The sequence below is a fragment of the Oenanthe melanoleuca genome, chromosome Z (genome assembly GCF_029582105.1).
Source record: "Oenanthe melanoleuca isolate GR-GAL-2019-014 chromosome Z, OMel1.0, whole genome shotgun sequence".
In the NCBI taxonomy this organism is placed as follows: domain Eukaryota; kingdom Metazoa; phylum Chordata; class Aves; order Passeriformes; family Muscicapidae; genus Oenanthe; species Oenanthe melanoleuca.
Genome location: NC_079362.1, coordinates 68,783,360 through 68,809,020, shown reverse-complemented (window position 1 = coordinate 68,809,020; position 25,661 = coordinate 68,783,360). Strand labels below are relative to the sequence as shown.

Genomic DNA, 25,661 nt, shown 5'->3' with positions numbered 1-25,661 from the left:
GAAGACAACTTGTTTAAAATTAAGTAAGTCATTCACTTACCATTGGCAGTCTGGATTGAAGCATCTGGAGATCATCATAACCATAAATCTGCTTAAAGACAGATAAAAATACAACATCATTATAATACTTTTTTCTGATGCTGATCAATTTGGGGCTTTGAACAGAGCTTGACTTAAGCCCAGTCTGTGTTAAAGGTCTACAGTCATATGTTGCACTGTGCTATCATGAGGGACTGCTGTATTACAAGGAGAGTAGAACTTAAGTTAAAAAAGCTTGTCACTCTGATGTTGTTCCTGGTAACAACGTCCTCTGAGCAGAGTCTGACTGTCCCATCTTCAATAGAGTTTTCACAAACACATAATTCCTGAACTTTTGAAAAATCCACCAGGCATTCAGATTTGGGAGTAAGAACAACCGCCCTCTTTACTATCATCATTGCTTCAAAGAGCATTAAGATTAAAGAGTTGATGACTTGACCACAACACAACCTCCTGGGTATCTCCTCACATTCAGTTTTATACAGAGAAGCTACTCATATAAAGGTTCAGATTCAAAAAACAGATAACCAAAAACACATTGATGCTGGTCAGACATCAAAAAGCTATGTGCAGTCTTTCAAACTATGACAGACACTACACATGGCACATTTCAGTCATTGCTATGGCAAAACCACTCCAGTAACACAAACCTAAAGAAGCCTAAATTTATTCAAAGGGCCTAAAACCTTTAACACGGAAAACCATAGCCACAGCCATGTTTAGCTTCAACAGCAGCCAGATCAGGTCTGTACCAAAAGCTCTGCAGTTTACAATCAACAGTAAGCATCTACTGAACATATTTTAGATGTTCTTTAGCATTTGGAACAAGAATTCCAGATGTAACATGTGTCATCAGAAATGCCTTGGCATAGACAGTAGCAGGTCTGGAGGGCCCACTTGCGCCAAGAGCTAAGAAATCAAAGACAGAAACAATGAAACTGCTTACTGGGTAGGCAGGCAGAAGTCCTCCAGGTCCCACAATATACTGGTTATGCAACAAGGGCGGTACACCTTGGGGCAGGTTTGGGGGAGCTTTGCCTGTAGAATCAAAATACAGACACTTTAACAAGCCTTTAGAAATAAAAAGGCTTCAGCATTGAGACAAGATAGCTCATAAGTTGTGGCAGTTGCACCATCTTAGATTATTAAAAGGAGATTTTGTGATGTTTGATAAACATGCTCAAAATAGCCTGAAGAGTTTAACCATGCCTCAAGGGAGGAAAAGCACAGGCTACTTAAGCCTGAAAACAGTCCTACTAGAGAATGGCCTGATTTCGTCATTTACTTTGTCCAAGAGGATTATGAGAATTACAGAAACTTCTTTTTTCTCAGTCCTTTTCAGAAGGCAAATTTAGAAATCATTCTCAATCTGAGAGAGCAAATTCTATCCTTTCATTTCCTGCTCTGTCAACGCACTTCTTTTATCACCAGCAACAAACTGGAAAACACTAAATGCTGCCAGCACGCTTTCTGTGGGTGACTTACTACAGCTAGGAATAGCAAAGAGAAGACTGAAATGGTTTCAGCTGCCTTCACGAAGCAGTGCTAGGAAGCAGAACAGTAAAAGAGCAATGTACTTTGGCCAGTCATAAGATACTTCACTTACAAGCCATAGTAATGAGAAACACTTCGGTAACTAAGCCTGATCCTTAGTAACTCATTTCTCTCTGTAAGATCTCCTTTTAGCAGTTCAGGATCATCAGAGAAGAAAGGGAATTTAGCATCACTTCCACTTCAGTGCTGGAAGCCTCCCAGCCCCCTTTCTCCATGGACCCTCCTTCTAAAGTGCTATTTGCAATGACCCAGACATTTCTTTCCTTTCTGTAGAAGTGGCAGTAGGGATGTGACATACGATAATGAGGACACTGCAGTACATTCTGACACTGCCAAATGAATTCAAGTCACAGAAAAACATGAAACTAAAGCTTGAGTGAATTCATAGTTGGGAGGTGATCACAGCTTAGAATACAAACTGGGTGAATTTTCTAGTCCAAAACATCCCAAGTCAGAACTGCTCTGATGTGTATTTATAAAGCTCTTTGGGGATGGAATGTGCTATATAAATGCCACATAACACCCTAACAAATACTTCAAGTACATAAAACCAGGCAACTTTATTTCATAAGCCAGCAAATACAGCATGCTGGAAACGCCAGTGAAGAGTGCAGACTTCTTAGCGTTGTTATGGCGGGTGAGATGCTCAACTGACAGCCCTGCTGACTGAAATCCTCTGTCTATCCACGTGATCTGTCAATATTGCCAACCTGAAGACACTAAGGGAGCTGCCCGTGTGGTAGCAGCTGGTATAGACACACTGGTAACACTCAGGCCAAGGCTGTTTGTAGTGTTCATACTGCTTGCCATGCTGACAACCGAGGAGGTGGTGCTAGTGGCTGAGGTTGAAGCAGTTGAAAAGGTTGTTGAGGGCTGGAGCGAAGTTGTGTTCTCAATACTAGTATGCTAGAAAAGGAGACAAAAAGAATGAGGATCACAGAGCAAATAAACCACAGTGGAAGATGCTGGGAAAAGGGGAGAAAAAAACCAAACAAAACAAACCCAACAAAAACTTTAAAATAACAGCAGCACATGCAAAAGATGTGCATTATTTATGTACCAAGCAAGCAACTAAGTTGCATGCTTGTGATGTTTTTGTGAAGTAAAGAAAATTATTGTACGAGAGCTAAACTCAAATTGCTACACCATCACAAAATTATACTACAGTAACTCAAACGTAACATATATCATTCCATCACCTGCATTTTGTCAACTACCCTCTCTAGTGCAGACTACTAGCAGTCCATATTTTGGAGACGTTTCAGATTACCACTTGGAAGTTTTTGTTTTGTTTTTTATTTTAATAAACTAGTTACACACAAATTTTTATTTTTATTTCATCCTCCCTAGCTGGCATGACAACTTCCCTCGCAGCTGTGTGACCGGCAAGTCTCTAGCTATTCCCGATCTAGTACAAATCACAAGAGGTTATCACTTTTCCCCCACTAGAGGGCTGACAGTCCTTCTTGCCTGAGATAAGGCTCTTGTTCTGGTTCTTGGGGTACTGAGACATTCAACTTTAAGAGATTGGTCTAATTATGAGATAAACTATTCGCCAAGCACTTATTTTAATACTAACAGGACTTACCACATGTGATGTGCTTGAAGACAACACTGAGGCAGGAGAGAGGCTGCTCTGATGATTGGAAAGGGAGCTGGAAGGAAATTGTAAAGAATTAATAAAACTCATTTTCCCTTTTTAAGAAATACAGATATGCAGTAGGACATAAGCTAAAGAATAAAAATTCTAGGTGTGTGTGCACACCTCAAACAATAGAGTAGTTAAATAAAAAAATACATGTTAGAGTGTGTTTCTATATACACACATACACAGGCATGTATATGTGTGTGTATGAATACAACACCTCTACAGGCACTTTCTCCTTTAATTACTATCTTACTATCTTTTAATGAAAAAATAGAGCCAGAGTCATTATTACTAACAAGTAATAACACCTAAAACACCATTCATTGATATTTTTCAACTTAGTATATCTTTAGAAAAATTATAGCTGCTTCATGAACCAAATAGCAATGAGTCCATGATACACAAAGTCCAAAATCAAAACAAGGCTCACATAAGCATAAGTTCTGTTTCTCATTCCTTTCTCTGCTGCTGCTTACCACGGGGACACGTTTTAATTGAGGCAGTGTTTTGGTTTGACTCACTGTGGTGTTTCTTACATTTTGAGCTGCATAACATTAACTCAACCAATTAGAACTGCTGGGTGCTTGCCCCATAATTCATTCAGAGATCTTCAAACGTCTTCCTGAAAGGTGACTCAAAATGGCACTTAAACATTTAAACTGACAAGTTCCATATATTCGAGGTAAACAATGTAACCCACTGTATACAGCATGCAATAAACTGAACCAACATTGAACAAAGGTAACCAAAATGAAGATACGAAACACATATATATAGTTTGGTGTTCAAAAAACCCCTCCTTATTAAACAAGAAGCAGGAGAGATCCTAACAACAAAATTAGTTTAGTGCTCTCTCTGGATATAGCCACAAGAAAACACAGCAGTTTTCTTACCAAAGCTAACAGCTACATTACATGACATAATTTAAGGGCAAACAATTCTGGTAGCTCTTCAAGGTGTGGGCGCAAAATAAATTTTTGCAGTTTCATAGCTTAACTTTCAAAACTTTCCCTTCTGCAAGAATTACAACATCATCACTTTAGGCAGCAAGAGAAAACATAGCTCAGTCCAACATAAGAGTTTTATCCCACTCCCTCAGCCACTCTTCCCAGCTCTTTTGAAAAGCCTTAATTCACCATCTGACCTATGGTAGAAACACAGACCACAGCCATCTTGGCTGCACCAAATCAGACATATTTGAAATTCAGACATCCTGATGATGGCTTTGTATCTGTCTAAGAGCATAGACCCCCCAGCTGAAATTTCCATCCATTTATACAGCTTTTCAATAAATCAGTGTGGGAAATGTGACCAATATAAAGGAAATAGTTCTTATTTGACATATTTACTATTGTATTCAACAAAAAAATACTAGAGTGTTAAAAGAAAATAAGCTATGTCCTAGCGGTAACAGGAAAAAACTCCTGATATCCCAAGTCAATTTCTTGTATTAACAAATATAGTAAAAAGGTGACTATGGAAAATACAGCTCAATATAGCCTCAGGATGTCACCTTGATGCCTTTTTTGGGCTTACCTGAAAACAGAAGCCAGACAAAATCAAGAGAATAAAAAGTGGCTATATTTATTGAAGGGCCTTCATGTACATTAAGAGCAGATGAAGCCCCCCCAGGGGCTACGCCCAAACATGGATGACCAGTCATGAGTTTTCATACTTTTATAAGTTTGGTCCATTTGCATATTGGGGGTTAATCTTTCAATTATAGCTCCAAGTTTGCTCTCCACCAACTAACTTTTGTTTATACTTTTCAGGGCCTGAGACAGCAAGGTGTCCTTGAGTCCCAGGCTTAGAGAGGAATTGTTTAGTCTGACCAAAATATGAAGACAGTAGCTAACACTTTATATGGAGTTTAGAGTTACACACTAAAGAATTGCAGGATTACAAATACATGAATAATATAAAAGCTAAAATCCTAAGCCATCAAGCTGACTGAGGATGTAACAGGCATTCAGAAACACAGAGAGACAGTGCAAATAAGCTGAATTGTGCTAAATGCACTTCCAGGAAAACCAATCTGATATTTTATAGAATCTTAAGGAAATATCTTAGAAAAAGAAAACACACACAGTTTCCCTGTGAAATTATTTCTGGGTTTTAATTTTAAGAAATACAAATATAAATGAGACTACACTATTTCAAATTGAAATGCCGTAAATGTAGTAAACTGTTAAAGAATTATTTCAAACATATGACACTGAATAAAAACAGCAGGCATGAAGTAGGAAAAATAAACTGGGGGAATCAATTTAGCTGATTTAGCTAGCATGATTGAAGCAAACCTCTTAAAAACAAAGTTGTATATGTATCATGAAAGCTTGAGGGCAGCAGCTGTTCTGCCATTTGGAGGCAGCTCAGAACTCATGCAACCAGAAACACCCTGTTCTCTTCTGAAACTTCCTCCTAATTCTGGTTCACATCAAAAAAGGGACCCCTGGTGCCTGACAGCCCCATATGGAACCATCCTTACACCAGTCCTATCCCCAAAACTGACCCCCTCATGTTATAACTCTACTGTACCTGCTCAGCTGGGAGAGCGAGCTGCTGGCCAGATCACTGGACTGAGGCAAACTGGGCAATGCTGCCACGTGCTGTGATGCTGAAGGCAGAAGCGAGGCCGTGGTGGACACCACACTGGGCAGAGAACCAGATGAAGGTAGTGAGGGGGAAGGCTCTGTCTTGGGTGCTGCAACTGATGAAGTAGCTGCAACAAGTTATAAAAAAGGCATTCAAATTAAAATTCCAGCATACTTGACATCCCAGCCCAGATGGCAGGAACACAGTAGCCTTCTCCTCTTGGTCTGTAAAAATCTGACCATTAAGAATTGGTAATCATATCAAACAATTTGGCTATGAAGGAAAACTCAAACACAACTGAACTACCATTTTTCCCTCTAAGATCTCCTCTTCTAATAAATTCACAATTATCACTGCTACACAGGTAGTAAACAATCATCTTCTGCATTTCACCTGCCTCTATCTAGATTACTAATTTACATTCACAAGTAATTTTAAAATTCCTTGCTTTTGGTTCAGCAAACACAAGTAATTTCTGCCTTTTCAAGGCACTGTACAACTCTAGTTTCATCGACAACTCTGTTTCTTTATTCAGTCCTACAAAGCACCTTTGAGGATCGAGACAGATTGCTGGAGTACAAGGGTAGATAGCAACTTATCACTTTAGTATATTTAGTCAAAAGTCTACTGCAGTAGGATGAAAGAAGCTACAATGAAAGGCCAGAATTGAGCACAGCATTAAGCATTTTTATGGCTAAGGAGTTGTCAAATATTGACTCATTTTACTAAGATAATAAAAAGTGTTAGGTTTTATCTTATACCTTTTATGCTACACAGATTAAAACTTGTTTATAAGACCCATAATTATAGTGTTTTATACACTATACTGTAATAAGATGTTTAAAAGCCATACTGCCCAACATGATCCTCAGCTGTTTCACTTATTTCTTCTCCTACAAAAATAACAAAGAATTAGAGACACTCATTCACCAATAAAACTTAGAAGGGCTCAACCTTCTGCTGGGCCATGTTTGCAAACCACACCAGGAACCACTACTCAGTGGATCATCACTAACTTGTAGGGCATGTGAATACACTTTTAGACTGGTCACCAAATAAATCAAATACACACTTGGAAGTTATATATTAGAGTTTGTTCACTTTACTGATTTGATTTCCTAGCTATATGAAAAAAGTCAAGTTGTTGGGTTGCAATACAAACAGGAATCAAGAGATCCTGGCCTTGGCAATAAGTATGGCCTCTTAGAGAAGGAAATCCAAGTGACAAACATGGTTATGAAGGCAGCAACTGTATCACCTAATAACTCCTGGTAAAACTCATATAAAAAAGGAGTAAATAACATTTAACACCCTCAATATATTAAGAGCAGGATTCCCATCTTGAAGTAAAAGCAGATGTCTTTAACACAAAGACACGAGGGAGAGAATCTTAAAAACCCTTACAGATGCCTGAATGCAACATCCAAAACAAAGAAAACCAGGAGAAAAGTACAACGGTCAGAAGTAAAACACATCAATCGTACTTTGAACTAAGAATTTAGGAAGCTCAAGATCTGGACATTAAAGAAGAAATAGCAAAGAAGAGAGATGAACAACTAAGAACATTATAGCACATACAGAAGGGAAAGTAAAGACAAAAGTTAAGACAAATTCAGAATCATTTGAATGCATAAAATAGACTCAGTGGAAGAAAAAAACAAATGCTCTCAAAGGAGAACTGGCTTAGCAAAAAGAGACTAGTAAAGCCATTTATACGAAAGTGTTAGAAATTCTTGACCTTTATTTTGTGTAGAAAAAAGGACAGGTTCTGTAGCCAATTTTGTAATTTCTTTATTAACTCTGTATACTACACTACAAAAGTTTTCATGTTTAAAAGGTGTCTTTGTATATGTCAATCTTCTACATGGAAATTCTTGGGAGTGTATAAACTCCTGCTCCTTTAACTTCGACTTGGCACTAACAAAACACTGCCCCATTAATGGCTTACCTGCAGAGATGTTTAAGAGGAGGCTAGACCTAAAATTGAGGTTGGAATTTTGAAAGATACTAATTCACACTGCTGTCCTTGAAAACATCCACAGAGCAGCACAAAGATCAGAAGAGTGATTATTGTATTTTAATTATTTAAACTTCAAGTAGAGAACTGCAGGCCTGCTACATGTCCATGCTACATTAGAAACAGGCCAAGATGAAGAAACTAACACCTATACCAGAGTCAATACTGAGGTACTGCTTGCAACGTATCAAGACTCAGAACAGGGAATGTGTCTCTCACCTTTATTCCACACAGACTTCTAACATGGCAGAGAAAGAACTATACCTAGTGAGAGGTGAGCTCAAAGAATGTGATTTCATTTCACTACAGCTAAATGCTACATGCACCTTCCCAACTCAGAATTGGATAAAAAAAAAATATATATATATTTAATTTTTCATTTTTATTTTATATTAAATTATTTCTGGCAGGTAAATTCAAAAGGAAGACCAGCAGCAAAGCAGCTTCTCTAATTCTAAGGCTGTTTAGAGATGTACATTTAATAGACCTGCCTTCATATTTCAACTGTAGTCAAGAAGCAAGCAGCATTTTATGCAAGAACAATTAAAGTCAAATGGGTCAGTCATAAATTAGTCATGGAGAACAATATAAAACCTTAAACCCAATGTCACTGCTATGCTTGTGTGAACAGCAAGTAGCCAGGAACAAACAGAAAGTCCTGTGCTCAATCAAGCTTTGAAAACTTACTGTCAAGTGTTGCCTGTGTCCTAACACCACTGTGCCCGTTCTGTAAACAAAGAAGAAATTAATTAATAGGTCATCTTAAAGGTATCTTAAATGTTCAGACTGAATCACACATCAAACATGCTTCATGCAAAATTCTATATTCATACTAAATTGAACAAGGCAGAAAATTAAATTTTTACTGCCTTTAAAAAAACTACATCGTGAAGTTGTCTCAAGTGCAAGGTGTCCTGAACATAGAGAAACCCACACACTGCCCATAATACACCCAGCAGCAGCAGACCTTCCCATGTACTGTATATAACATAAACTTCAGGTTCACACCAATATGAAAGAAGGAATTGCATTAACATATAGGAAATGGTTGTGCTTTTGATCTAATGTAACTCACAATTTTAACTATCCAAGTTACACAGAGACGCCAATTTTTTTCCATTGAAAGATAAGACTTGAGAAGCACCAGTTGTTTTTTGGATAACGCTGGAGTACAGAAGTGGATAGTCTATGCTTGATCCTCACCAGTACATACGAGCTAGTGCAGAAGACAAGTGTGACTGAGCCAACACATAACAAAGGCCAGAAGTAAATAAACTTACAAATTCTCACAAGTTCCTAACACATTTAATAAACTCAGCTCTTTTAAAACAAACCTATATTCCATATACAAAGAGAGCAGGTGTGTCTGAATCTGCCAAGAGATTCTTTGTCCTATATTAGACCTCTCCTTATATTTATTAAAATAACATATGAAACGAATTCCCACTAGTTTTTAAATACAACTGAGAAGTAATGCTGGAGGGGTCAAAAAAAATGTATTTGCTAGGTGCCATATAAATTTAGTAGATAATATACCTTGGTTTAAAAACTGTCAAGTTATGGCAAAATACCATAACTAATATTTAAATACAAGACACATTTCCTTAGCTCCAGGGAAGGAAACTCAAGTAGAACTTTAAGTGTTATTAAAAAAAAAGGTCAAAAGACAATTTAAGATGTCAAAACCCACAAAATCAGAGACTCTTGTATACTAAACACAGTATTACCAAAAATGACTATACAACAGGAAAAGAAAAACAAATAAGAAGTTGGGCTAGGGAATCAAAAATACCACTTGGCTTGGTTAAAGCATTAACGTATCAGGGGAATACAAACCTAACACAGGTAAGAATAGTCCCCTTTTTTAGGCTCCTGTTTCTGTAATGAACTCACCGTAACTGCAACAGCAGTTGGTTCAGACGGAGCTATGGAGCTTTGGTACACTATCCTGCTATGAACAGAAGTCTGGTCATAGGAAGAAGTTGTTACTGGGCTAGTGCTCTGGGATGAGCAGGTCAGATTGGAAGAGCTGATGGCAGAGGTTGTGTAGGTGGAGTCCTGTACTGTATTGGATATTGGCAAAGAGGTATTCAAAGGATCACTGGAAAAAAAAAAATTATCATCTTGGTAAGTATTTCAAATACCTTCATGAAAATATCAGCTTCTATATAGCTATCTAGAACTACCTTAGACACGCAGAAAAATCTACACTACTTAGATTAGAAAATCTAAGAACGTAAAAAAAATTACAATATTGCTTTGGTCCTCACTAATCACTGCTTCAAAACATCAGCTGTACTAAGCCCATTCACCTTCCTTGTTCCAGCCCAACCAAGACAAGAATTTACACACAAGCACTTTTCAGTCATGTTATTTCCATCTTTTCCACGGAAAAATTAATTATCACAGTCTTTCTTCTTTAAACAAGCAGAATTGATAAAGTCTGGTATATGATGAATAACCACAATAGGATTTTTTTTACAATAGAATTCCAATGTTACAGAATGAATTATGCAAAGAGCTAAAAAATACTTCAAAACATGCAGGAATGTTTTATTTTCCAATTAGTTTAAACATCATGTATAAAACTAAAAGCTACGTGAAAGTCCATTTTTATTAATATTCCTGAATTGGCTTCAGGAAGCTTTTTACAGATGTTGATTTTTCAATGAGTAAGAAATTAAAAATGGTTTACTGGTACACTGGCATTTATCATTGCCTGTTTTAGCTTTTTAATAAGAGCTTCTGCATAGAAAGCCCAGCTTCTTTTCTCATTTTCTCATCCTGTAGGAGCATCAGATCTGTAACCTGGTGCCTATCTACTAACACCCATATATGGTACAAGGTCAACTCTGCTGGATCAGACAGAGAAAAACATGGGTAAATGAGGAACAAACCCCCAAAACACTTCAAAACCAGACCAATTTAACATGAGAAAGAAATTCTATAAAGGATAGCTTATTAAAAGGTTATTTATATTTGTGCCATCTCCAGTTTTGCACCTATCCATCCAGGGATATTTTGATTATCATTACAGAAGAAATTTATCATTTAACATACAGTCCACAGAAAACAAGTCATCATATTTTCCCCTCTCATTATATTATAACCCTGTCTTGATGTTTTTGGCACAAACTTGACCCCCTTCAAGAACACCAGAGAATGCAGGAGGGCAACTCACACATACTTTACAGATTTTGAATATAAGCTATTGTTGGTCGCCTGGCTGGTACTCTCACTGCTTGAAGTTGATCCAAACTCTGGGAGTGTAGGCTCTGATCCAAACTCAAGAGCTCCAAACTGAACATTTAATCCTGTCATGTCTGCTGATCCAGGCATCTCCACAGCAGAGGCAGGAATCTTAAAGGAAGATAAAAAGATGTAATTCCTTTGCATGCATCTGCAACCTGAAAATAATTGACTGATTCCACTCTAATCTGGAGTTGAAGGACTAAACCATACCATTCCACAATAACAAAGTATCATCTGTATACACCCCTTGCCACTCCACGAATATTCATATTGTGGCTACTAATTCTATCTAAAATTCACTTGGCAACAGCCATTTTCCATAGTGAGGAACCAGCTACGTGCCTGCAAAAGGTATCACCACAATATTTTGGACCTAATAACTATCCAGCTTAGTATTTCCTGCTTCACTAATAAGAAATACACCAAGGACTTTGCTCTCCTTCTCTCTAATAATTCATATAAAACATATACCAAAGATAATCATAGAATCATTTAGGTTGGACAAGAACATTAAGATTAAATCCAACTGTTAAAGCCAGCACTACCAAACTGTGTCTCCAAGCACCCCACCTTCACATCTTTTAAACAGTTCCAGGAATGGTAACTCCATCACTTACCTGGGTTGCCTGCTCCTGGGTTGCCTGAGGATTGACAACCTCCTCAGTGATTACATTTTTCCTAATATCCAAACTAAACCTTCCCTAGTGCAACTCAAGGCTGTTTCCTATTGTTTTGTCACTCCTGGGAGAAGAGACTGATCTCCACCTGGCTACACCCTCATTTCTAGAGGGTGATCAGGTTTCCTCTGAGCCTCCTTTTCTCCAGGCTGAGCCCCCATAGCTCCCCCAGCTGCTCCTCAGACCTGTGCCTCAGACCTTCCCCAGCTCTGTTCCCTTCTCTGGACATGCTCCAGCTCCTCAATATCTCCCTTGTGTGAGGGACCCAGAACTGGACACAGGATTTGAGGTGCAGCCTCACCAGTGCCCTGTTCAGAAGGACAGTCACTGCCCTGGTCCTGCAGACCATGACATTGCTGACACAAGCTTTTGAAGTTTTCGCATTTGCTAATGACAAGCCACTACTCAATTACTCACCTTGGATGCTGGAGTTATCCTCCTTTTTGGTGGTTTGATCTGTTTCTGCTGAGTTTGATGAACAGTCACTGTCTGGTTATCCATAGAGATAGTGGGGAGCTGTAATATTTTGCTAACACCTGTAGAGGTGTCTACTGGTGATGGCTCTCGGAGTTTTACCTGGGAGGAGGATGACTCCAGCCCAGGAGGAGGAACGGGAACCACCTGCATTTGTTGCTGCCGTTGGGTCAGCTGGCTCAGAACTGGAGATGGCTCAGGCTGGGATTTAAAGTCTGGGGAAAAAGAAATATCAAAATTAAAGCACTGATCTCTGCTCTTCACAGCTCTACTCTTTATGCAAGAATCTCGGTGATGCTTAATAGTTATGATTCTACAGCATTTGCAAGTCTTTTCAGACATCACAGGTGTTTCATAAGATCACTACCACTCTAACACTAATAAGGACAACAGTTGGTACATCTTCTACTTTAAATAAACAGCTGTGGCTAAGTATGATATAGTTTTTTTTTCCAAAACTATGATAAAAAAAATCTATCTACATAGCCACAATATTATCACACACATTAATCCTCAAAAATTGTTATGGATTATTTTAATGAAACACTTCAAGTTTCACTGCGATTAACTGTTCTGGTACAATGTGATTACTTCCAAGGGGTTGAGATTTGCAATTTAGAGGTATTATGACTTAAGATCCCCTTCCTCTGCAAAGAAGAAGATTAAAAAAAAAAAAAGAATAGAAAGTCTTCTACCATGTCATAATAGCTGAGTCAAAGAGAAGTTGGACATGAACAGCTTTTTGCCCAGTCTTCCCTTTCATAGTTTTCAGATGCTGAAAGCCATGAAGTGATCTAATGCAGTGGTCAACCACCACAGAGACCTCCAGTATTTACAGTGTGAAGGGGTTTTTATTCAGTTGGTGAAGTCCATTAGAAAGCATTAAAATGTACAATTTTTTTTTAATTTTTTTTTTAGAATTTCTGCATGTCAAAGATAGTAATTGCTACCAATGGCTGATTATCTACACATAAATATATGCACACATGAGAGACACAAGAGCTGTCCTCTTCACAGTGAGGATACTGATAGGAACAACTGCAGAAAATAAATCCTGTCATTCTCACTGTTGCTACTAATTTTACTCAATTACATTAAAAATTCATACAATTATAAATATACAAAATAAGTAACCTGAATCATTCACAGCACACAAGGCAAAGAACACTGAGGCACGATGCACATTATGAAGAAATTACATAGTACCCATTAAAAATTCATGTAATGATTAGAAGAGAAAATTTGGGGAAAAAAGTTACAAAATACAAGTACACAACTTCACACTCAGCTAAAAGGAAAATAAGTATTTTCCAGCCTTTGTTAAAAAACAGTCACCAACAAAGTTCCATGTAAATATTCAAGCACACTAATCAAAGATGTCATTACCTGGAAGGCTCAATAACTTGAAAGACATAATGACATTTACGGATAGGCTTAAGCTTAATAAATACACTTGTGATGTGTATTACCAGCTAATAAACATAACACTTAAAATGGTGTAAGTAATTGCATTATTAGGATTAAATTTTTCCGAGCAAGTCTTTCATTGAAGTAATTTTAAACTATCATTGGCATTAAGAAATCTATCTTACTGGCTAATATAGAGAGAAAGAGAAAAGAAGCTGTGTCAAAGCACTTACCAAACTGACTGAGGACTGAGGATTGAGTACTAGGTGGTTTTAGATCCCAGGATGACGCAGGAACTGTGCTAGTGGTGGCAGAACTGCTATTGGTTTGTTGAGAGGTAAACTGACCCAATCCTGGTGATTTCAATTGGTCCAAGATCTGGGAACTAGTAGAGTTTGCCAATTTAGAGGATCTGAGCTCTCCAAAGCCAGAACAAAGAACTGCCGACTACCAAAAGACCAAAAAGAAGAGGGGAAGGAGTGGAGTTAATATTCTAAGTAATTGAACATAACCGTAGTGTCAATGTCTACAGCTGTTATCCAGCAGCAACTAAAATCTTTTCAGATCTAGATCACTAATAAATTACCAGTAAAAACTTTCACTACATAATCACAATAATACTAACTCATTTGAACCCATGCATCTTAAAATATCATAGATTTACTAATAGTTGGACCGATTTTTAGAGAATAAACACCTCATCTCACAAGCTCAAAACTGTCTCAGAAATAGATGTGCTTCCACAAGAAGCAGTTGAATATATGCTTGGAAATAACACATCAGTTTTCTGGCCTCAAACTTTTAACTACAAACAAATTATTTTATCCTACATCAGCAAGCAATGAGCACATCCACTTTCTAATAAAAAATTGATATAACTACATCATATAAACACAGAGATAACTAACCAGCAAAATGAAAAAAAGTAATTTTTTTTTTTTGAGGGGAAAGGGGGTGAAAGGAAGGAATGATATTTTTAATGTTCAGCTTTTTCAACAAATACCAAATATCAAATACCATGAAATGATGCACACTGGAAAAGTTGTTTAACCTGAAATATTTACTCATGAACAACACTTAGGAAACATAATATTTAGAAAACATAACATTTAGAAGGCGTAAGATAGTTTTACCAGACTTTGAGGAGAATAAGAGTTTACAGCACTGGAGCTGCCTGTTCCGGATGCCATCTGGGTGCTGTGCTGAGAATTTGTGAATACTAAGGCTTGGCCAAAGGTCTGCTGCTGGGGAGATTCAAATGAGTTGCTTTCTGTCTCTTGGGTAGATGTCACTGGCTTTTGAAGCAGTGTCACCAAATCAATGCTGTAAGACAAAGTGAAACTTGGCTGGAATGAACACAGTGATTAAACCTCAGTGACACTGAGGAAAGCACTAACAATACTAAAGCTGCCATCCCAGCAACAGAATTATTACTGATTACCAGTCTTTTCAAATCTTTTTTGTCCATTATATGAAAGAGAGAGAAGGGAGTTTTTTGCCAGTAAGTAACAAACACAAAAATCCCACCTCAATTTGAGTGGATGAACTAAAACATTTTCTAACATAATTTGAGGGACATCCACTGGAAGAACAGAACAAAAACATATGAATATACAACCTTTAAGAAAGAAAGAAATATAAACTAAACACTATCTGACACCATGCCTCATGCAAATCACATCCATATTATATGGAAAATTTTGCTGCAGTATAGCAGAATCAGGATATTTGGGACATTAGCCTATTTAGCCTTCAGGTCTCATGCTATCCAGCTACTGAAGTTCTCATTACTAAACTTTAATGTGCTCTCCAGGAACATGAGGCTAATGGAGGCAGCTGATTCCACAACATCAGCAGCAAGGCATTTGAAGACAAAGGCAAGCAAAGGAAGGCAGCAACTGACATATTTTTGGCTCTTGATCTTATCCCTCTATCGTAAGTAAAGGTTTGTGATGTTTACCAGGGAATTCACCTTTTTGCCAATGCAAGCTTTCATTAAACACATTGGTCAAAGCATTACATTCTGAACACTTTCTGCATCTACAAAAGCAGGCTTTCCATTTTCTGGACACTAAAGTAGGAGCTTCCATTACAACTCCAAATATTTTTCCTCCCAGCTACTTTTCTTCCTGCATGTAAGCAGTCCTGATGCAGAAGATGTGTTATGCTCACACATTTGTTAAGTTTGTCTCCACTTTCACAGTCAAAAACAGGAATTCACAGAAACAACAATTTGCAAACAAGGCTTTTCAAATTTGAGATGAGTTTGACCAATCTCTGACAGAATTTTTACTCAGTATTTTATCTGTGCAAGCTAACATTGCTTAATCAAGGAGAAGGTTTTTAAAGTACAGGGAAAACATGGAATAAGAGCTTACCTTTGCCCAGGAGTCACATGGTTTTCAGCTGGAACAGAAGACGCAGTGAAGACCTTTGTTTCAGAAAGCTGAAAAAAAGACGGGGGAAGAGTTTTATATGCTCACACTTCCCTCCTGCAACATCTGCAGAAATTCCATTTTGGTCATGCACTTACAAAATAAAAGTAAAGTCAAATTAGCATTACAAACGGCTACTGTGAAGCTCTGCTTAAAAAGACAAAAACATTTAGCCAAACTTCAGTAAAATCTTCTCCACAGAATCAAGTACCTATTTAATTAGAGGGTTGGGTTAGGAAATTTGACCTACTGAAAACACTCACCAGCATAGAATAGTATACCAATGTAACTACATCAGCTGTTGGGAAACAGTTTAACTGAAATACACCAGTAGAAAGTAATTGATGTGATAGCCATTCTTCCATCATGTGCAGACGATTTATGACACTATAGAGCAACTCTGATAAATCTTGTTGTACAAGGGTAACACATTGCACTGCTCCCACTCATTCCCACTCATCTGACATTTCAGCTGCCACCACCAGCAGAGGCAGGTAAGTACAGGTAAGTACAGTTAACCAGCATTCATGGTTCCTTCTTGGCAGCTCTGTTAGGAGAGGCAATAACGTCTTTAACTGAGTGCTCTGGCAGCAGGAGCTCAGAAACAGTAATACAATGAGGGCCATGCTGACCCACAGAGACCCACAGAGGAAAGCTGTACTGTTTTCACCATGCTGTTATAATACAGAGAGATACTCGCACAGGCACCTGGGGAAGTGGAGCTGCTCGGGACTTTGGAGGAAAAAAGGGGGTTGGTTTATAGCCATGTGGTTGGATTTTTTAATACTTTTTCTTGTTTAAAAAGTAGTAGTTGAACAGCTACAACTTCCTAGGGCTAATTTGTTTCTATTGACAGGAGCAACCAGAATAGGTCTTAAGCAATTTAGAAAGGTACTTTAAGAAGGCACTTAAGCCACTTCAGGAAAGCACAGATATGCATGTACAATGTTTGTATTTGAAATTTAATTTTCACAAAATCACCTTTAGTTCCTGTGGTAGCCATGTCTTTCACTGAAGAATAACTGACCTATTCAAAGAACACTTTTACAATGTGCCATTTGACACAGCTCTTCTAGAAAATGATGCATTTTTAATTGTATACATTCCTAGCAGCCCAGTTGAAAGGACATCATGGACACGGAGCAAATTTCATTTGCCATCCCACAGGCACCTCTACTGAGAGCATGTGTATCCCTGAATATGGACACCTGATAGGGATCTCCTATGAAACACTCTTGATTTAAGAACGGCATAGGAGGGCTGACTCAAATCACCACTCAGAGGCAGAGTAGAGAGATTTCACATATTCTCCCAGCACCCTCTTGCAAGGAGCACATGAGGCCATGAAGAAATTTGCCCTACCACAGTTCCTCCCTCCACTTCTTGCCCTTCCTTGTTGCCAACACAATGAACTTCAATCCCTCATTTCTGGTTCACTTCTCCTGAGATTAATGCTGACAGCCCACAACTGGGTACTGATCAAAACAAAGAAAGAACATTCCGCTTAAGTACATTTCAGTTAAAAAGGCTGTTCCTCTATTGTTCAGCGCTTTCCCCATCACATGTTTTATTTTAGAGCAATGTGTACTGTACTTTCTGGGGTATTATGATATTCCTGGCATTACGTGGCACAAGGAGGTCAGCTAATGGCACAAGCAGCACTTCATAGTCTGCAATCCCTTGGTTAATATATATGGTTATATATTTTTTGTATTGAGTTTCTTACACTCACATAACCCAGGAAAAGACTAAGCATGGACAAACACTGATGAACCCCAAAAATTAAGCGAATTAAGGAGACTGAGGATATTTGTGACAATGCAAATGAACCCTTGATGTGTGAGAGAGTTGATCTACAGATGAACCAGCATGCAAACAGAAGTCTCTGGCTACCAGCTCAGTCACACTGAGGTTTACACTACACCGTGTGGCAAACTCACTGCCACAAGATCCAACAAAGCACTTAATTCAGGACTCTGCAGGGATTACGGCATTTGCCATGATGTATTTCGTGCTGTGGCAGCTGAAAAAAATTTATTACACAGATGTATTTAGTATTTCTCACAAGTAGTATTTTCAGCTCCCAATCAAGCCATTATGCTTGCTGCACACTACACTCACAAATCTTTCACTGAGGCTCTGGCATTTTCCCAGAACTGAAAGAATGGTTATGAGCCATTTGTCGGTGTTGGCCTCACAGGGATATGTCCTTCATCTGCAGTGAAATGTTCGTGCTTTCCAGATCCTGTTCCTATATGATAAAATCATTCTTCAATCACCAAACAGACAACGCACTTGACAACTAGCTAACAGCTTCCAAAGGAATACAGGAATAGGGAGGAGAAGAGGAAAATATTCTCCAGTATCCTCACAGCAAATCAGGTATTAAAAAAAAGCTTACTATTGTTTTGGTATGACATAGTAAAGGTAAAGAAATTAAAACAACTTCTCATGATGCATCCTGGTGAAGAAACCACTTCTAGTAAAACACACTTTTTTTTTTTCCTTTCATTTTTCTAAAAAATAGCTGCTGTGGTTTCAAATAAAAACACTGTACAGAAAATGCTTACCATCACCCACTTTCTGGCAACTTGTATTTATCCTATTTCTCTCGTTTTGAATAGTTTCTGTAGTTAAACTTCACTTCCTTTAGCCAGGAGAGCATGATCACTATTTCAGGAGCAAAATCCAGAGCCCCCTAAAGTACCTCAATATTTGTTTAGTCCTTCATTGTTCATGTCCAACCTCTTATTGTCACTGCAAGCATTTTCCATTTTATTTAATAGCACCTTGACAACCTATTATACTTGCTCAATACTCACTGCAAAAGATAAGGACCAGACAGGACTATTAGGTCACAAAGACCTAATTCTTCTTGGGTCAAACTGTGTTGGATTTCACTCACTTGCTCATAACTTGTATTTGACTAGAGAACATCACATTTAGACAGAAACATTCTTTAGAAAAACACCTTGTCTTTCCCTGCAGACAGCAAGTGTATCAGCTTCCTTGGCTGTTTTAATCAATAGTCATGCCACTAGAACTGTTTATTACACACTTAAATGCAGGGATCAATCTTCCAGACACAGGTTCATACCACACCTCTGCTAGACTAAAACCACAGTCCATTATATGCTCCTAAAGTAACTCTTTCAGATTCTCTAAACTAAAATCTCCTTTTCTCAAGGATCTTTGAACAGACATTTTCACCTATTATACACAAATTTTCATCTGTAAAACCAATGAGAAATTGGATTTAAAACTTCACAATCAAGTTCAGCAGCATCCACATACAGAAACATAACTCAAGAATGAATAAGAGATGGGGAAGAGTGCCAACAGGCAAAAACACTACAAATCGAAGCTTTTCTGATACTGCATCAGCTCATGCTTAGCTGCTGCTTTTTCATCATTCACTACAATCCTGAAAACTTTTGAGTTGCTGCTTTCCAGACACCAGGCCCTTGTTCTGAAGCTGTTTCTTTATTCCTATAAAATAAATTGATACATGGCTATATTAAAATATTTTTCATTTGAACTGGTCAAATCTTGCAGAAGTCCAAATCTTGCTGCATGACTGGTTTACTTTCAAATGCTATTCCAATACTTTTTGCATTTCACAAACATTTTATTAAGTAATTATTTTAGTTTTACTTCCTAATCATTGATCAAGGTACTAGATAGCATCTGGCACTGGACTGGGGGGATGAATAGCTCTCCTACAAAAGCCCACATTCAATAAGGGTTCTTCAGTAACAGATTTGCCAAAATTTGCAAGGCAGATTCCAATACACTAATATATTTAGTAATATAATGCGATTTTTTTTAGAGCAAAAGATATAACATATTTTTCCTTTTTTTTTTTTCTGTGCATGTTTTGGACCAACTGCAACTTGACATTTTGTTCACTCTTTCCGAATATTAGCAGACAAAAAACTTCCTCCTAGGTTACAGGGATTTTTTCAGGATCCAAAATAAATAAAAATGAACAATGGGCCAGAGATTTCAAAAATCATTTGCAAATTATTCAGCTCTAGTAACTAATTAAAACAAATTATATCTCTAGTCAGCAATGCTCAACACTCCTCCTATATGACAAATGCTGCATAATACTAGCATCAAATGGGTAAGAATAACCCATAAATTTCCACCATTCTTAGCCCTTGGTCCACCTCTAGCACATACTGAAGAAACTGAGGACAGGTTTAAAATATGTCAGCTTTTGATGACATCAACTGATACAGAAAGCCTAGGAATTCAGGAGTTTCTTTAAATTCACTCAAAAGATACATCCCTGTCATTAGGAAAGGATGGAGTTTCCATATCAGTTATATGATCAGTTAGTCCATTTCCAGGACTAACACTGACATTTCACCTTGCAGGAGGAGGCAAAAGGGATGATTTATATTCACTCTTCTGAAAATAAACTTGAAGTAAGTCTGAAATAATTTAACTTTTGTAAACAACACGGACTCTGAAGAGAATAAATAATCGATTGGTATATCCAACCAGATGCACTTACATCTTCATTCCAGTCTTCTGCTGTCCATTCTTCTATTGAGTTTTTCCATGCTCCTATTATAATTGAGGAAAGAAAAAACAGGTACAAGTTAAAGACACAATATTGTGTTTCAACCCTTCTGCTTTACAAGCAAACCTGTCTTCATTATCAGTGGAATACAAAGCAAGGAGACGGAGGCTGGAAACATGGTTGGAAGCTCTAGGAAACTAGCCTGCAGAGTTAAAATTCTGGGAGGGAAATACCACCACTCCTCCATCCCCCCTGCCCTTAATTTCTGGAATTTCTTAGCCACTATGGTACTGGACTTAATTCACATGAATGCACATCTGCACCCAGCAATTAATCTCAAACATCGGAAGAACTTCCTCCTGTGAGTCCAACGACAGTGAGAGGTTACTTAACCCTCCCACAGGATCCTCTAATTTCACACACAAATCCATACAGAACGAAACACAACCACAACACCTGCTTCAATACCCACAATCCTACTTTCAACATATTCAGTTTTGAGACCCAAGCTATGCCTGTGGAGACTACTTTCCAACCTGTTAACTCACTCCTCAGAGTAGAACAATTCCTACTCCTGAGAGAGCAACTTATTTTAGAACACAAATAATTCTTACTACAGTAGCAGGAGAGTCTTTAGCTTTCCACTGTAACTAAAAAACACTTCCTGTAACTTGTGGCAGAATGGATTTGGCAAATACTGGAGCACAGTGCAGCACGCAAAAACAGGAAAACCACAGAAAACAATTCTACGGATGTAAAAACCCAGGTAACAGCAGGTACAGACATGCAAGAGCAATATAGGGACTGACGGCTTGGACCATTGGCAGCAGTATGGGGAGGGTTATCCCAAAAACAACCAGAGCCTTTGTGTAAACTGCACAACCAAAAACAATAAAAATACCAGCACCAAAGGTAGTGCCACCAGCACTATGGATCAAGTACAAAAGCAGAAGGACTGCTGCTTCAATCATCTCCTTTCACTTAACCAGGAACTGTCTGAGACGCATTAATCCAGAAACAAGCCCTACAAACACATCAAAGTATACAGCATCAAAGCCTCCCAGTCCTAATGCCAGCACTGCATTGGTGCTTCCTCTGGTACCCTACGACACCACAGCGGGTTTTGGCAGAAGGTCGAGCAGCGCTGGTCCTGTCAGGCAAATGAGCTGACCATGGAGGTTACATACAGTGGAGGGAAGAGAGGGGGACTATACACTGGAATCCAAAATTATTTGGCAGGTCCTGAGCAAGGTAACATCCATTCTGTGTGGGCTCTGTGGAGCAATACAGAGTTGCCTGAAAAGTCTCATGCTCACATTTTAGTGAATGTCCCCTAACCAGGGCTGATGTTTTTACAAATAACCATACCCTGTAACAGAACTACTACAATGCCTCAAATTTCTAGAGTAGTCTACACATTTCCACAGAAATTTTGAAAAGGAAGAAAAGCCCAACGAGCAGCAGTTCTTAGAGGAAAAGTTGATTTCCTTTCCCTTCCCCCAGTATTTATTCTTTGAATAAGAAATTGAAGTATTTGTCCTGCTTGTATTTATCTCCCATAAGCCAAACAGAGCTTGGAGTCTGATAAAATACACACTGAAAGAGCTCAGATACATCAAGTCAGACACTCCATCACCTTTGGGAGATCAAACCTATTTTGAATAATACTTGAGATGTTTTCCTGACATTCAACTTAAATAATCTGTTGCTCCCTCCTACAAAACTAGTTCTGAGGGTTTACTCTTTTAAATACTGTGTACAGCCTTTCATCCTTTTATTAGTTTACCCAAGTTGCCAAGTTTACTAGTGTAATTTACCAACACTCTTCCTTCCCAACTCAATCCTTCCACTCTCAGTTATTTCACTCTTCTCTGTACTAAACACAGTTTTCTAATGTCTTCCTCCTATTGATGGGATTTGTAAATCCAATCTTGACACAGGCACATCAGTTTCTTTGTAGTCCACAATCCACCTTGGCATTACTGCACTTATGCATCCTCTTCCTAATCTTTCCCCTAAGCTTTGCAAAGCATCACAATTCAAAGGTTTCCCATTTTCCATCAAAATTATGCTTCGTGTTTTCAAGGATCTCTGCCATACAAGCTTCAAGCTAGAGTTATTTGTTAATCTTTCCTCTTTGTAACAAGTTCAGTTTTAGAGAGTTATCAAGCCAATAAAAACAGAATACATCTTTTGATGAGTCTTCAGCCATGTTCCCCAATTCTCCTCTCTTCCTGTCACACTACTTGACCTTTTACCTTTTCTTTGAATAATCATTGATATTAGCCCCAAAATAAATTTGACTTGGTCTATGCCAAACTTATGTACTAGTTCTTTTCTTCTGGATTTGTGTTCTAGAAAGACTTGAAGGTTTCCTTAAAACGTTTCTTCTGATTTTTACAGCAGATATTGAGAAAAAAAAGCCAACATAAAACTGCCAAAAAAACAAAAATCCTACCAACAACTTCCTTGTACCTTCCAAGGAACACAACTGTCCCTCTTGGAAGTTATTCTACAATTATTTTTTACTTCTTGTCATTCTTTAGTTTCAGAATAATTAAAGGCTGTTCATAACTAAGATAACAAAGGAAGTTTTTCTGTGAAACTTATAAAACTCTATCAAAGTAGAGATGTGAGCAAATTACTAGAACACGAGGCCATTTCTACAACCAACTTTGAGAAGTGAGATCCTCCAATATAATTTATGTGTAAGAACTGCTGTGATTTGCTCTCATTTTCTCCCACTGCCCTGTATATTACAAAAAAGGTAAGAAAGGAATCATGATGCTCAAGTTTATTCCCTTTTGGAGAGGATTGGTAATTTTGTCTCTCTTCATCTGTCCCTTCTCTTTGCCTTTCATCTGTACATTATTCCTATATAAATTAGGGTGCAAAAAAGCTAATGCTGTGTTATTTGGAATACAACTAGACTTAAACGTTACGAACTATTAAAGACATGACCTTCAGTCTATGTTTCAACCAACACTAGACTGTATCTTCACAGAACCAGCTAGCTTTTCTACTGGATTACACAATGGTGCACCTAGAAACACTGTTCAAGTTACTATGAGGCCTCTGGCATCTGCAGCAATTCAGGGCATGAGGTTCTAGAGCACTTTCAGAGTACACGACAGAAACTACATTTTGGAAACAAATAATGCATTTATTTTTAATGAAAATATTCATTTCCCCAACTTTGGCAAAAGGAAGAAATACTTAGTAAATAACTCAGAATGTCACAAAGAGTTTATATTTGTACGATGGCTTCAGAAAACATTCTGATAAGCAAAGATCTCTTATTTCTCTAGACATTTACCCAGTTATCTCGTCTTTAATGTAACTGCAAATGAAAAGACACTAGTTTTCCAAGTCGATACCATGAGCTAGTATAGTTTACCTTCTTTTTAGATGAAATTAGAAATGGGACTAAGTAATGAGGAATAAAAAGAGGGATTTCTTTCCTGTCCTTACTATATAAACTCTTACCTGACATCAATAAAGCCCACCGCAAGCTTTATAGTTTTCCATACACATATAGTTCCCACATTCAAAACTTTACTTAACTCTCCATTGGGAACTTAACTGGGTCATTGATTTGGAATTAACAAAACAGCACTGTAAATTTAAGGGCGAAAACATGAAAATTAGTATTTGGGATTAACAAGTCAAATCATGCACAACTTCATGCCCCATACTTCCAGCCCCATACCTTGTCTGCCACTGTCCCCCCCAGCACTGCTTCCATGTTCCCTCCCAGCAGTCTCTTCTGCTGCAAAATTGCCACCCCAGCTACAGTTTTCTCTAAAAACCCTCGAGATGCTTTCTGTCACAAGGCTGAAAGTACTACCACTTGGACAAAACTGATGAATCAATTTTAAAGCTGTTCTTTCTGAAGTTATTCCTTTCAGCCCAGGGACTTCTTTTAGACATTCCTAGAGCTTGTCTAAACAAGTAACACCATAAAAGAAAGCATTCTTTAGAGAGACATTTCTATTTTGCCACTTTTAGTGCCTTTTTCATTTGAAAGTAAATTAAGATTAGCAACAAAAAGGTATTTAACACTCAGCAAGAATATTCACATTTACCTAGTTTACTTTAATTTTACACCAACCACATAATCTTGCAGGAACTGCCTCATGACACCCATTCATTCATACCTCAAAGATTCATTCACCTGATAAGGCCAGGAAAAATTCCTGAATGCCTTCTCATACCTTCCTACAATGCTTTCCAAATTTCTATGCATGCCTTAAGCTGTGTTATTGAAGTCCAGTGTGGTTGTTGGTGATATGCACACAGTTAAAATGTGCTTGGCATCCAAACAGAAATTCCACACATCAAAACCCTGAATTTCCACCACTCTGTCAGCAGCACACCTCTCATGGTGACACATTCATACTGTTAGAGGGATCTGTTTACCCACAGAAGCTACTCTTATTTCTAGGCAGATTTCTTCCATTACTGAACACTAAGAAGATGCCTACCAGGACAGAGGCTGCTGTAACAGAGGCACATGGAAGCTACTCTGATTTAGCAGGGAGGGTCTCAAACATTTCAGTTCATTTCCAAAGTAGAGCACAAGTCATACACAGCTCCACCCTTACAGCTGCAATCAGTAGTACAAACCAGCGATTCTTCACCACTCGTCCAGTCTCCTAGTACCTTTCCTGCAGGTCTTTACCTAGCTTCTGCTAGGTAAACTACCCTCATGTCGAAAACAACATAAGAATCCCCAAAGGAGTTTTTAAGACACTAGGTATCTTCCTTATTTGAAAAACTAATGCAAGTGGAAACAAAAGGTGTACTTCTGTTTGTGCTACAGCACAAAGTAATTATAAAAGTAATTTAAAAGTATCTCCTTAGAGAGATACTGTGTTTGGCAAGAATGTTCCCAACATCCACTAATACACTCAAGTCAATCTTCCACACCGGTTTAGAAGGCAACTAGAGTCACAAGGCAGCTGCTTAACAAGCCTCCCTAAACTTTGAGCCTGCTGTTGTCTTCTTTGGAAAGTAGAAAATGGCTTGTAAG

At 38.1% G+C, this 25,661-nt stretch overlaps 1 protein-coding gene across 9 annotated transcripts in view; it reads right to left on the bottom strand.

Annotated features, from left to right (window-relative positions):
- The window catches only part of UBAP2 (ubiquitin associated protein 2), a 162,807-nt gene that overhangs the window by 91,533 nt on the left and 45,613 nt on the right, over positions 1–25,661 (bottom strand). For 3 of the 9 annotated variants that reach the window (XM_056514690.1, XM_056514694.1, XM_056514691.1), the window contains 13 exons: positions 20,621–20,673; positions 16,042–16,109; positions 14,797–14,986; positions 13,897–14,110; positions 12,200–12,471; positions 11,041–11,213; positions 9,747–9,954; positions 8,541–8,580; positions 5,780–5,963; positions 3,182–3,248; positions 2,304–2,499; positions 986–1,077; positions 41–88 (listed from right to left, as the gene is read on the bottom strand). In XM_056514690.1, the coding sequence (XP_056370665.1) occupies positions 41–88; positions 986–1,077; positions 2,304–2,499; positions 3,182–3,248; positions 5,780–5,963; positions 8,541–8,580; positions 9,747–9,954; positions 11,041–11,213; positions 12,200–12,471; positions 13,897–14,110; positions 14,797–14,986; positions 16,042–16,109; positions 20,621–20,673 (1,805 nt within the window). Of the gene's footprint in view, positions 1–40; positions 92–985; positions 1,078–2,303; positions 2,500–3,181; positions 3,249–5,779; positions 5,964–8,540; positions 8,581–9,746; positions 9,955–11,034; positions 11,214–12,199; positions 12,472–13,896; positions 14,111–14,796; positions 14,987–16,041; positions 16,110–20,620; positions 20,674–25,661 lie in introns of all 9 variants that reach the window. The other 6 variants (XM_056514689.1, XM_056514693.1, XM_056514696.1 and 3 more) reach the window with 3 other exon arrangements.